The sequence below is a fragment of the Vicia villosa genome, unplaced genomic scaffold (assembly GCF_029867415.1).
Source record: "Vicia villosa cultivar HV-30 ecotype Madison, WI unplaced genomic scaffold, Vvil1.0 ctg.000418F_1_1, whole genome shotgun sequence".
Lineage (NCBI taxonomy): Eukaryota > Viridiplantae > Streptophyta > Magnoliopsida > Fabales > Fabaceae > Vicia > Vicia villosa.
Genome location: NW_026705196.1, coordinates 371,732 through 383,155, shown reverse-complemented (window position 1 = coordinate 383,155; position 11,424 = coordinate 371,732). Strand labels below are relative to the sequence as shown.

Genomic DNA, 11,424 nt, shown 5'->3' with positions numbered 1-11,424 from the left:
GATGTAATGGATAAATGCAATACAACATAAGTAAAAAGTCATCATAAACGTATATAAGTGATGTTTAAAATATTTACCCACAAATATATATATATATATATATGAATACCACAAAATCATCCATGTAAAAATATAAAGTAACTTAATATTATCACCAATACTTATCAAATTTTTTCTACATCTCACAACCATTTCTTTGATCACATCATTTTGAAAATATATGTTGATCCTCTTTAACTTTTCTTTATGACTTGAAAACACATTTATAAAATCATATCTTATCTCAATTTTTTTTCTCCAAAATTTACCAAAATCTTTTTTTAAGGCTTATGGGCCGGCCCAATGGACCGAGCCCATTTTGACAGCGCTAGTGGGAAGTATAAATTATGGGGTCGCAAGTTAATTTCTTGGCACGCACCTCCCCTCTTACATATTACTAGAGGCACACCCCTTTCTTGTTTACACAAAAATAAAAACAACACCTATTGTTCAAAAAGGTCCAAGGAACCCTAGCAGCTTGCAGCGTCGTCAGCTATTCTTCTTCACCGCCTCCCTTACCTCCCTAAACCACCACGGCCGCCAATTTCCAGCACGGAAGTTTCTCAATATTTCTCATCTCGTTAAAAAGAAGTGGTAAGAAGAAGATTCACCCCGTGTCCTAAGATTTTTAACAGTGTTGTTACAAAATCCTTTTTTTATAATTAATTGCATTGATTTCAATTCTAAATTTCAATTTGTTTCATACTGCACATGAGTTTTTAACGCTCATTCAGTGTAAAGTTTTGTTTTTGGGTTCAATTCAATCCTTAAATGTTACTTGACCAAAGTGATACCTTTTTCAGTTGTAATCTGAAAAATGGCGTACGCAGCTGTGAAACCCACAAAGGTTGGTTTGGAGGACTCTCAGGAGCAGATCCACAAGATTAGAATCACTCTTTCCTCCAAACATGTCCAAAATCTTGAGAAGGGTGGGTATTTTATTTTTGAAGCTTCGATAGTGTTCACGACTTTATGCTGGTTGTTTGTTATCACTGAATGTGCTGATGTTTGGTCTGCGTCTTTCTTGGTTATTGTTAGTTTGTGCTGATTTGGTTCGTGGTGCAAAGGACAAGCATCTCAGGGTCAAGGGACCGGTCAGGATGCCTACTAAAGTTCTTCATATCACTACAAGGAAGTCCCCATGTGGTGAAGGTATTCCATTTAATTGTTTTGTTTGTTTATTTTCGCTCTATAAGTAGTTGTTTATTTAATTTTGTTCTTTGCAACACCTGAATTGTTATTGCTGTTTGCTAGACACATAATTTAGATATATTCATAGTTTATCAGCACATTTTTCAATAAGCTCCTACAATATCTTATAAGTTATAACTTATAATTTAGTGTGCAATAATAATCTTTTAGTTAAGTTGACACCTAAATCCCCAGAGATGAACTTGTTTGTTGGATTATGTCAATTGTCTCAAAAACAGCAATAAGGCATGTTGTGTCCGGTTGTATTTATCCTATACTAGTACTTCTCTTTCCTTTGAGTTTTCAACTCACTTCATTATATAGCTCCTCTATCTCTTCGTTTATGTCGTCTCTCAGTTTGAGTGAAAAGGTGTTCCATATTGTGTTGTGCTCTATGTTTTCGATACCAATTATCCCTAGGTTGTTATAGCAGCGTTATAGAAGCGTAGCGGAACCGGCCCTCACTGCGCCACTTTTGAGTGTTTGCTTTAAGTCATTTCAGGTGTTTTTTGCCGTTTCCCTCTTCACTCCCGTGTTTGCGTTTTAGAAAGCCTCTATTTGGGATAAAAGAGAAACAAAGCAACATAGCAAAGCAGATGATAAATCAGTTGTGAATGGGTGAGAAAGGTGAATAAAAAGATGAATAGGTGAAGAACGGTGATGATTTTGGAAAAATGATGAATAGCTTGCTGATTTGCGAAGAAGAATGTCAAAGAAGTTTTGCAAAGATGGCTTTCTTAAATACAAACATCCGAGTGAAGAAGGAAACGACGTAAAAACATTTGTAATGACCTAAAGCAACCACTTGTGCTTTTATATAAGGTCAAACAAAAGGGTCAAAATACCAATTTGCCCTTGAAAATTTAAATTTACAAATTTATCCTCATCTTCACAATTGCAGTCGCAAACCGCTACATAACCGTGTATGCGCCACCATTACTCCACAATTAGTGGCCGCTATTCCTGCTATTGCAGATAGCGCTTAGCTGCACAAAAGCACCGTGGTGAGGTCCGGTTCCACTATGCTATGCAGCTATAGTGCATCAACAATCTAGGTTCCATGCTTGTGGTTTATAGAGTTTTGTCTATATCCTTTGCTATCATGGGATTAATTTATGTGCATGCAGATTGAGAATTCATGTGTGGCCCAAAATATGGTTCTTAGTCTTGATAACTATTGCTTTCTGATCTTATTCCAAGGCTGGGAAATGCGATTTCCCTCATGTCACCTTAATCATACGCTGTGCAAATGTTTTGTATAAAAATGTAATGTGTAGGCTTTTATGGATGATGTTACTTGTTGAATGAACAAGCATTATGAACTGCTTGTGTTCATGAGCTTCCTCTTGTTTCAGGTACCAACACCTGGGATAGATTTGAACTCCGTGTGCACAAGAGAGTCATTGACCTTTACAGTTCCCCTGATGTGGTTAAACAGATTACTTCCATCACCATTGAACCTGGTGTTGAGGTTGAGGTGACCATTGCCGACGCTTGATCTTGAACCAAGTTTTAACTTGTTATGTTTCCTAGTTCTTTTGTCCTCTTATATTTTGACAGTTTTGGTTGAGACTAAGTTGGACTGTTTTTTCTGTTGTGGAATTTGATAGAGCCTGAAGAATTGCTATGTTTTAGATTCCTATCAAATTGAGTTACTTTCTATTTATAATATTTTTCTTTACAATTCTGTGTGCGCTTTATATATAGTGCTTTGAAAATGCAATAGGAATGGAACCTCTTTTGAGGTTCTTCAGAAAACAACCCCCTACTTCTTAGGGGGGTTGTAGGGTGAGGAGAAGAGTCATTAATCTTGGAGACGCCTTTAGGAGTGGAGCCTCTTTTGTAAGTTTTGGGATTAATAGTACTAATTTTCCTAAGATATCATTAGCCCCTTCAGCATCACAATAATTGTCAATTCGCACTAGGGATGTCAATGGGGCGACGGCGGGGGAATACATCCCCCTTCCGATCATCTATTTCCTATCCTTGTCTCGGATCTCTCCATCATGGAGTTTTTTGTTTCCTGCCCATGTTCCTTTGGATTCTGATGAGATCCATAAACATAAAAAATTATTATTTTTAACTAAATTAATAGTAAAAAAGTTTAAAAGCTATTCGAGGAAGACTTCGAGGGGGCAGAGGACATGTTCACCGTTATAGAGGGGAAAATTTCCCATCTTTGGAGGGCCCGCATGAGGCAATCCCGGCAGGGATGTCAGTAGTGGATGCATTCTAAAATCAATTTAAGAGTAAATAAAACAAGTATTTGGTAGAAGTATTCAGAACAAAACACCTGCGTGGAAGCTAGCAGTAGAAAAAGTATTTATGTAAAAAAAGTTCACAGCCACTCCTAAAATGTTCACTCAAAACACCTGCGTGGAAGCTAGCAGTAGAAAAGTTCACAGCCACTCCTAAAATGTTCACTCAAAACACAATATCACGTGATTGGTTGAGATTTCCATCAGAGATGTGTTTTCAGAATACTGATCTTTAAGAACAAAATCTGAATGTGCATGTTATAAACTGCACCATTCTACCTTAACATTGCAACTAAAATACATTTCTTAAACTACATATGAAAATAGAAACTTGAAGAGAAATCTAGTTTACTGCGTCTGATCTCAAAATGAAATTTGTCATCTTCATATTCCTTGGAGCTTACAATAGGCATACAAACAGGACCCAAAGAAGCCAAGTGATTGACCAACAACATTAAACTGCATGACACCAAAACACAACACATAATAAGTAGTAGTTTACATGAAAAGAAATGAATAGTGTAAATGAATCCAATGAAGATTTTAAGTTCCCAAAGGGATTTGTGTTTTACCAAATCATATGGAAGTCCTCCAAATAATATCCATCCAAACCCACTAGTAAAAACATCCTGTAAAACAACTAACAATCAAGTTTCATGCATTATATGCTGTTGAAGTAGGAAATAAATGACATGATGTAGAAACATAACTAACCTTTAAATTACCACAAATTGCCTGTGTAAGTGCTGAGTTGACAGTTGTATTTAAAACCACAATGTAGTTTATAAACAAAGTAAAAGCACATGACAGAACCATCACAACCAGAAATCCAGGGTAGAGCAAGTATGGGAAGTTGAGTGTTGATTGTAGGTCACCTCTAAGCAAGGACCAAAAAAACAATATTGGTCCACAAATCAACACTACAAAAAAAAAAGGGTTAAGTTAAGATGAATCCATTAACTATCATGTTCAAAATCAATGTTCAAATCAATGAAATCTTACCATTGCTCCATACAAGACCAAATATATTAAGACCACTAGCTTTACCTATGAAAAGTTGTCAAGTAGTATATGAGATTTTCATTGACAGACTCAAAAAACAGTACAATGAATGCGACATAACAATAACAAGAAACATTGTTAATCTTACCTACACGAGAGATAGAAGCAAGGTACACTGCTTTACACATGTTTTCTATGAAAACAACTGAATAGGCATAAGCATCAAATGATAAGTCTCTAGCTCCAGCAACCAAAGCACCAACTATGATTATCCCAACACTAATAATCACAAGTAAGAAACTGAATATCTAAACCAAGCTAAACCGAATAGAAGAACAATGAGAGTAACATACCTTCCAAGAACAAAGCTTGAATGTTTCTTCCCGGATAGAAAATACTCCATGATCATTGTGAATGCCACAATAGTTCTTCTAAGAGTGGTGTACATTGGAATGTTAATGCCGCGCACAGCTTCCATGGTCACCACCTGAAAACATATGTTCTTATATAGTCTATGAAAATTAATGTGTAGTTACAAATCAGAAATCAATGTTTAGAAATACTTACCATGAACAACAAATATGTTATTGCTAGAGGAAATGTGTGGACTAGTGTGCTGAAGGGCACAAATAATATTGAGTTTTTAGACTTAGAGCTGTTTTGGGATTCACCAGTTGTGAAAGAAATTATGTTGAAGGATTTCAACACATAGAGAATAACAAATGCACACACCATCTGAAACAAACCTTGCATGTATTATTACATAACTTATCCCTGATAGAGTTGCAAACAATCTTGAAAAGTGAATTACCTGAGAAAGTGTAATGACATTTGCAAATGGGAAATTGTAAGAAGTGAGAGCTGCTTTATTGAACATGACCAAAAGCACTATACAAAAAGCAATTATTTCAATAAGTTGTTATATAATGGAAAATCATATTTACTCAAGTCATGCAGAAAGTGTGATGGTTCCCTCTTTTGTCAAGTCATGCAGAAAGTAAAATCTAATACATCAATATGCTTGTTTCTTCCATGCATTGCTGAATTTTTAGACAATTTGATGGAGAAGCTGTCAAGCTGTAATCATAACGAGTGGTAATGCATAATCCTTGAGTGCTTCCAATGTCACTACTAGCAGTTGCTATACATTCTGCTTTAGTGGTGGAGAGAGTTACAATAGATGGTTTTTGATAACCATGAAAGAGCCTTTATTTCAAGCATAAAAAACATATTTCAAAGTACTTCTTTTATCTATTAGATCTCTTGCTTAATCTGATTTTGACCATTCAACAAACTTCCATTCTTTGTCTTTATCATACATGAGACAAGACTAATTGGTTACTTCAAGTGCCCGAGGATCCTCTTTATAGTTGTCATGTGAGTTTTAGTTGGCCTTTCCATATATCTTGCAATCAAGCAAATTGAGTAGACAAGGTCATGTATAGTTGTCATCTGAGTTTCAGTTGACCTTTCTACAAATAGTCTTCTTGATGAAGAGTTTCGTGAAGGTCATGAGCGATGATATTTATGGTGTAGAGTGAAACTCACACCAGAGAAAAAGAAGTGGAGAGAAAAGTATGAGATGAAAAAAAAAAAGAGAGAGTTGCCTATTTATAATGCTTCCTCTGACGCTCTGAGCGTGCAACAGCTTCACAAAATCAATGAAGATTCGGCCCAGAAAATATGAGAAGCAAAACTTTTAAAAAAGAAGTCATCTAATTGATTAAAATTTTGCCCTAATCGATTAGGTAATGATGATATTAAAGATCTTGCACGCTTGCTAGTAATGCACTGTTTTCTTTTGCTTGGAGATAAAGATTCAATTTGATTTTGTCTGAAATTTGAAACGTGTAGGTTACCTAATCGATTAGCTTCTTGCTTTTCAGCCTCCTTGATCCTTTTTCGGCCTTAAGTTGAATTTTAACTTTGTCCCACCTTTATTCATCTTGTTTGCACCCTTTTTTTTGTAGAAAGGCTAAAAGCTCATTTATTTTTTATTTTATTAGTGGAAATAAGTTTAAGTTGATGAACAAATAATAAAAGCACTTATTTAAAGGGTTAATGAGAGTTTTCTAATTATTCAACCTTTAAAAAATGCACTACATTAATTATCAGGTAACCTTGATAAAAACTACCCCATTCGAGAAAACGACAACATAGTGTCATACGTTCTTCTCTGTGAATAATTGGATATGAGAGTTGAAAGTAAACCATAAGATATATGGTTTATTGGAAACTTTTAATCTCCAAACATTTCTTATCACTATTACATGGTGTCAATATAGATGTTTAGTCTCATTGTTGGGTTGAACCAAATAAAAAGTTGATGGATATTAATATAGATGGTGTCAATACATCTTCTTACCAGCATTTAGAGGACTTATTGGATCAACATGGTCAATATGATATGGTTCTTTAAAATTATTTGTTTCCTCAAAATATGGTAACTAAAATTCTATCTATTGCCTCCCGATGGTAATAGTGGAAGAGATATTTGTTGTTGACAAAACAATGGAAAGGGTGAATTTACTGTTTCATCAGGTTATAATTACTGTGTAATTTTGGTAGGCAAAATGACGAGGATAGTTGGGTGTTGATATGGAAGCTTAAAATTCTTGAACGAATAAGGGTCTTTATTTGGTTGGTGTATCATGGTAGGATAATGATCAATGAGAAGAAAAATAAAATGCAATTAGGGAGATCTTTTTGTAGTCACCATAGAACATAGGTGGAATCCATTATACATTTCTTTAGCGATTCTTTGACTTTTGCAATTTGAACTAATGTGGTTAAGTTGGATATAAAAGACTCCTTTTTTACTAGTAATATTAAGGAGTGGGTGAATATTATTTTGAGTTTGGATTTTGGTATTAATGGAGATATGTTGTAGGAGGAATTTTGGGCAACTTGCCATAAACTTTGGATGTGGAGGAATAAGTAACATGATGAAAATTTTTTGAGACCTAAAATTTTGTGGCGTCATTGTTACTAAAGTTGCTCATTAGTATTCCCTCTGGTCTTTATTATAAGAAAAATTTAAATTTTTAGATTCATTCAATGATTAATGCATTCAGGGCCGGTCCTAACTTTTTGGAGGCCCGGGACAAATAAAAAAAATAGACCTCTAATAAAAAATTGAACAACTAACCTTGAATTTTGATTATTTTTTATTCTATTTTTATATGAAAGGTTAATGGTTATATATAAATATAAAAGCGCATATGAGCAAAGAATTTGATTAATTAGGTTTAAAAATTGTGTTGACCGAAACTTCTTCATCATCTTTATTGTTCGAAACATATATTCTCTTTGATGAAGTTTCTTCATTAGCAGACAATGATTCTTTGGAAGATCATTCATCTACTAAAATTGTTTTTCCAACGAAACCATGGAGTTGATTTCACAACTTCTTCAATAAAAAAAAATCTCTTTGATTAATAATGATGATTCTTTTAATATTCTTAAAGTAATCCTTTCACGCTTCAACATGTGAACTAACTTGTTGAGCTTTTCACCTAGATTTTTTTTTCTTCTGAAAATCACAATCACTTCGATCTTTTGAATTAAAGATTAGATCAAATTTTATATTCTAATTATTAAATCTTAGATATTTGTCACACACACAAGTACTAACTTATCTTAAACATGATTTTATGAGATTTTTTTTAAAAAAATATTAGAAATTATTCAAATTATTTTTTATTAATTAAAAGAATAATTTTGATATCTAATTATTTAAGTCTTTATTAGTAAATATTATAATATAACTAAAATCATAAAATTATATAGTTTTTTTAAAATGATTTATCTAAAAATTAATCTTTTTAGTATAATAAAATTATATTTAAGTGATATTTTAAAATCTAAAAAATAATAAAATATTTAAAACTTAGAATAAATTACATTTTATGTGCTATAGGATCACAAATTTCTAAAACATGATTTTAAGTGTTTTATAAAAATTCTAAATTACTGTAAGTACATTCTCATAAGATAGGAATAGATATCAACTCCAACTTGAACAATCATGTAATCTTTTAATGTAGCAATAAAGCATTCTAATCTTATCTCCTTTCCAGCCAAAAAACAACAAAACAACATAAGTATAGCACTGATCAAGATATGAACCAAAATAGCACGTTGCACATGAACTATCCTACAAAGTGGAACTAAAGTAAATTGTTTTATCAATCAATGATATGATATAAGATATAAAGATGAACCCTAAGAGATAATATAATTTTCTAAATTATATGCCTAAAGTAGTATCTAGAATGAAAAAGTCTTAAGATATGTTAGACAAAAAGACACATTTCCAAGGGCGTGCAATCATCCGTACACTCCTTAATCAATAATATAAATAAGCACTACACAAGTATTGTGTTAGTCTTTTTCCACATATCTTTATCATAACACATATCTCACTATTTAAATATATCTATGTCTTGAATCTTTATATCACATATGTTGATGTTAATGATTATTGATGGAGATAATATAGCACTAACTAAACCCACATACAGTTAGGGGTGTTCAAAACCAAATTAGCCCAATAAAAACTGCAAAACCAAACCAAATCGAAACCGCAAATAACCGCATTTAATTCGGATGTGTTTGGACAATTTTTTAACAAACCGCACAGTTTGATTTGCGGTTTGTAAACCACATTATGTTACAACCCTCAAACTTCAATTAACTTATATTCAATCCAAACTCAAACTTATTATGCTTTAACCTTACGATTACGAATGATTTTCTCTTCCTCACACTTAAGGTTTTAGTTTAAGTTTTCTCAAATCTCTCATAGCGGTATTGCACCTTCTTCTCATCTTCTTTTCCAAATACATATCACATATTCTTTTCTAGTCTTTCATCTATTAAGTTCTTTTCTTTTTCATCTTATTATTTTTATTCTACTTATCTCTCTTCCAATTACGTTTTTAATATTCCTCTTCTTATCAAATCACATCTCTTTTGCTCTTTCTTTTTCATCTCTAATATTTCATCTTTTTTTTTTTCTTCTATTTCATTATAATATTTTTAATATTATTTTATGCTACTATTTTATGTTTTTTATTCCAGTTTAATCTAATATTATTTTTGTATATTAAATGGAAAGTTGTTATCTAAAGATGATGAATTTTTTTGTTATTTGATAACGCATAAATGACTAAATACAAAGTTATCTTCTCATCAATATGTGTATGTATCGCTCAATAAAATTTTGTAAAAAAAAAACTGAACCAATCCAAACCGCATTGGTTTGGTTTGATTCGGTTTTATTTTTAAAAGCCAACCGAACCAAATTGAACCGCACACTTTTTCTTCTTGCAGTTCGGATAATTTTTTACGTCAAAACCGTTTAAATCGCACCGCAAACACCCCTACATAGAGCTACTGGGCCATGACACTCCTAAACGAATTGACATCAAAATGGTTCATACTACACTTGCTTGCTTTTGATTGGTTTATTCCATCTTTTTGCATACTTAATAAGAAAAAAATAATTTTGGTTAGGGTGCCAATTGCCAATACGGGTCCGGCTTGAGCATACCCGTTTTGTGTGCACTATAATGCGGCATGAATCAAGGTTTTAAATTCTCATCCTCTAATGTGAACGCTTAGTTCCACTCAATTTTTATGCGAGTTTTTGCGGAGATTGATATTAACGAAATTTTTTTGCTTTTTATACTTAAAAAGTACAATGCCTGCGAATTTAACATGTCCTGCCCTCACTTTTTTGTTGGACGGATCAAAATTTTAGACCCGCACTCTCAACTATCTCAATATATATATATATATATATATATATATATATATATATATATATATATATATATATATATATATATATATATATATATATATATATATATATATATATATATATATATATATATATATAAAAATTAACTTCTTCACAAATTTTTTATTTATTTTTACATCACAATTTATCATAATCACAACTCGACTCTTCTTTCTCAGAAGCTTGAAATTTCAGTCATTATTTAAGAATTTGTGCTTTATTAATTTTTTCTTTAGTTCTTAAAAAAGATTATCATGCTCATGAACTCAAAAAATAGATCATCTTTATAATATGTTAATAGAAAGCTTACGAAATTATTTTTTAAACTATCTGATCTATGAATTCCTTATAAATTTATTTCATTTGTAATTCTTATTAATAAATGTTAACTTTCAATGTAATTTAAAAAAAAAAAATTCAAAAATTTAAAATACATACACTTATACACGCATTATTAGTTTTATAAATTTTTCATATTTTTTATAATGTTGAAAATAATTAATTTGAAGAAGTTAAAACAAACCTGAAGAAGTCATGTAAGATAAAGCAGTATAAACTCCTTTTCTTGTCATGGTTGGAATTTTTTGTTCTGTTTCTTTGCTCTGTTTGATATCATTAGATAGTGGCAGCAAATTCTTTGTAGACTCCATTAATATGGCATGCACGATCCTTCTCTGTCTCTTATTTCTTGTTTGTCTAGAACTTAAAAGTGAGAAGTGATTATTTATAGCAAAGCAAAGAGAAAAGGTAATAGAGAAGTAAATATTGCATTATATAATTTATGGAAATATTTTAATATATATATATATATATATATATATATATATATATATATATATATATATATATATATATATATATATATATATTTAAAATTTGTGTATTTAATACATTGAAAATTGAAATAGTCAATTTTTTAATGTTTTTTTTAATTTGAAGTCCGAAGAGTGCCTAAGTAAACTCGTTAGCAAGATCCATTTTATTTGAATGGTAAAATAGTCCATATAATGTAAATAGCTAAATAAGAATTCTTGAAACGATAATCAAATGAAACTTAATTTTTAGAGGTTCTGTTGTTGTAAATATTAATTAATTAAGAGATTAATTAAATACATAAGTATTGTGGTG

At 31.6% G+C, this 11,424-nt stretch overlaps 2 protein-coding genes across 3 annotated transcripts; one reads left to right on the top strand and one right to left on the bottom strand.

Annotated features, from left to right (window-relative positions):
* The first annotated feature begins 444 nt into the window (after nucleotides 1–444).
* Nucleotides 445–2,914, top strand: LOC131627999 (small ribosomal subunit protein uS10y-like). The gene is made up of 4 exons (XM_058898865.1): nucleotides 445–633; nucleotides 843–968; nucleotides 1,078–1,191; nucleotides 2,586–2,914. The coding sequence occupies exons 2-4, from the start codon at nucleotides 857–859 to the stop codon at nucleotides 2,726–2,728; spliced, it is 369 nt and encodes a 122-aa protein (XP_058754848.1). The 5' UTR covers nucleotides 445–633; nucleotides 843–856; the 3' UTR covers nucleotides 2,729–2,914.
* A 130-nt stretch (nucleotides 2,915–3,044) lies between these two features.
* Nucleotides 3,045–11,009, bottom strand: LOC131627998 (UDP-N-acetylglucosamine transporter UGNT1-like). Of its 2 annotated transcripts, XM_058898864.1 has the most exons (9): nucleotides 10,820–11,009; nucleotides 5,302–5,378; nucleotides 5,058–5,225; nucleotides 4,844–4,977; nucleotides 4,639–4,769; nucleotides 4,491–4,535; nucleotides 4,203–4,408; nucleotides 4,061–4,117; nucleotides 3,045–3,947 (listed from the first exon to the last, which is right to left on the bottom strand). In XM_058898864.1, exons 1-9 carry the CDS (start codon nucleotides 10,944–10,946, stop codon nucleotides 3,873–3,875), a joined length of 1,020 nt encoding a protein of 339 aa, XP_058754847.1. In that variant the 5' UTR covers nucleotides 10,947–11,009; the 3' UTR covers nucleotides 3,045–3,872. The 2 variants fall into 2 exon arrangements, with proteins under 2 accessions (XP_058754847.1, XP_058754846.1); XM_058898863.1 differs by lacking the exon at nucleotides 10,820–11,009 and having other exon boundaries at nucleotides 3,045–4,117; nucleotides 5,302–8,372.
* Nucleotides 11,010–11,424: the final 415 nt, after the last annotated feature.

Excerpts from the sequence above, each read along its gene's own strand:
- LOC131627999 (XM_058898865.1), top strand. The coding sequence starts at position 857 with ATGGCGTACGCAGCTGTGAAACCCACAAAGGTTGGTTTGGAGGACTCT. Across the intron at positions 969-1,077 it reads TGTCCAAAATCTTGAGAAGG|TTTGTGCTGATTTGGTTCGT; the intron begins GTGGGTATTTTA and ends GGTTATTGTTAG. Across the intron at positions 1,192-2,585 it reads GAAGTCCCCATGTGGTGAAG|GTACCAACACCTGGGATAGA; the intron begins GTATTCCATTTA and ends CTCTTGTTTCAG.
- LOC131627998 (XM_058898863.1), bottom strand. The coding sequence starts at position 5,367 with ATGTTCAATAAAGCAGCTCTCACTTCTTACAATTTCCCATTTGCAAAT. Across the intron at positions 5,226-5,301 it reads ATGTCATTACACTTTCTCAG|ATGGTGTGTGCATTTGTTAT; the intron begins GTAATTCACTTT and ends GGTTTGTTTCAG. Across the intron at positions 4,536-4,638 it reads TGCTTCTATCTCTCGTGTAG|GTAAAGCTAGTGGTCTTAAT; the intron begins GTAAGATTAACA and ends AACTTTTCATAG.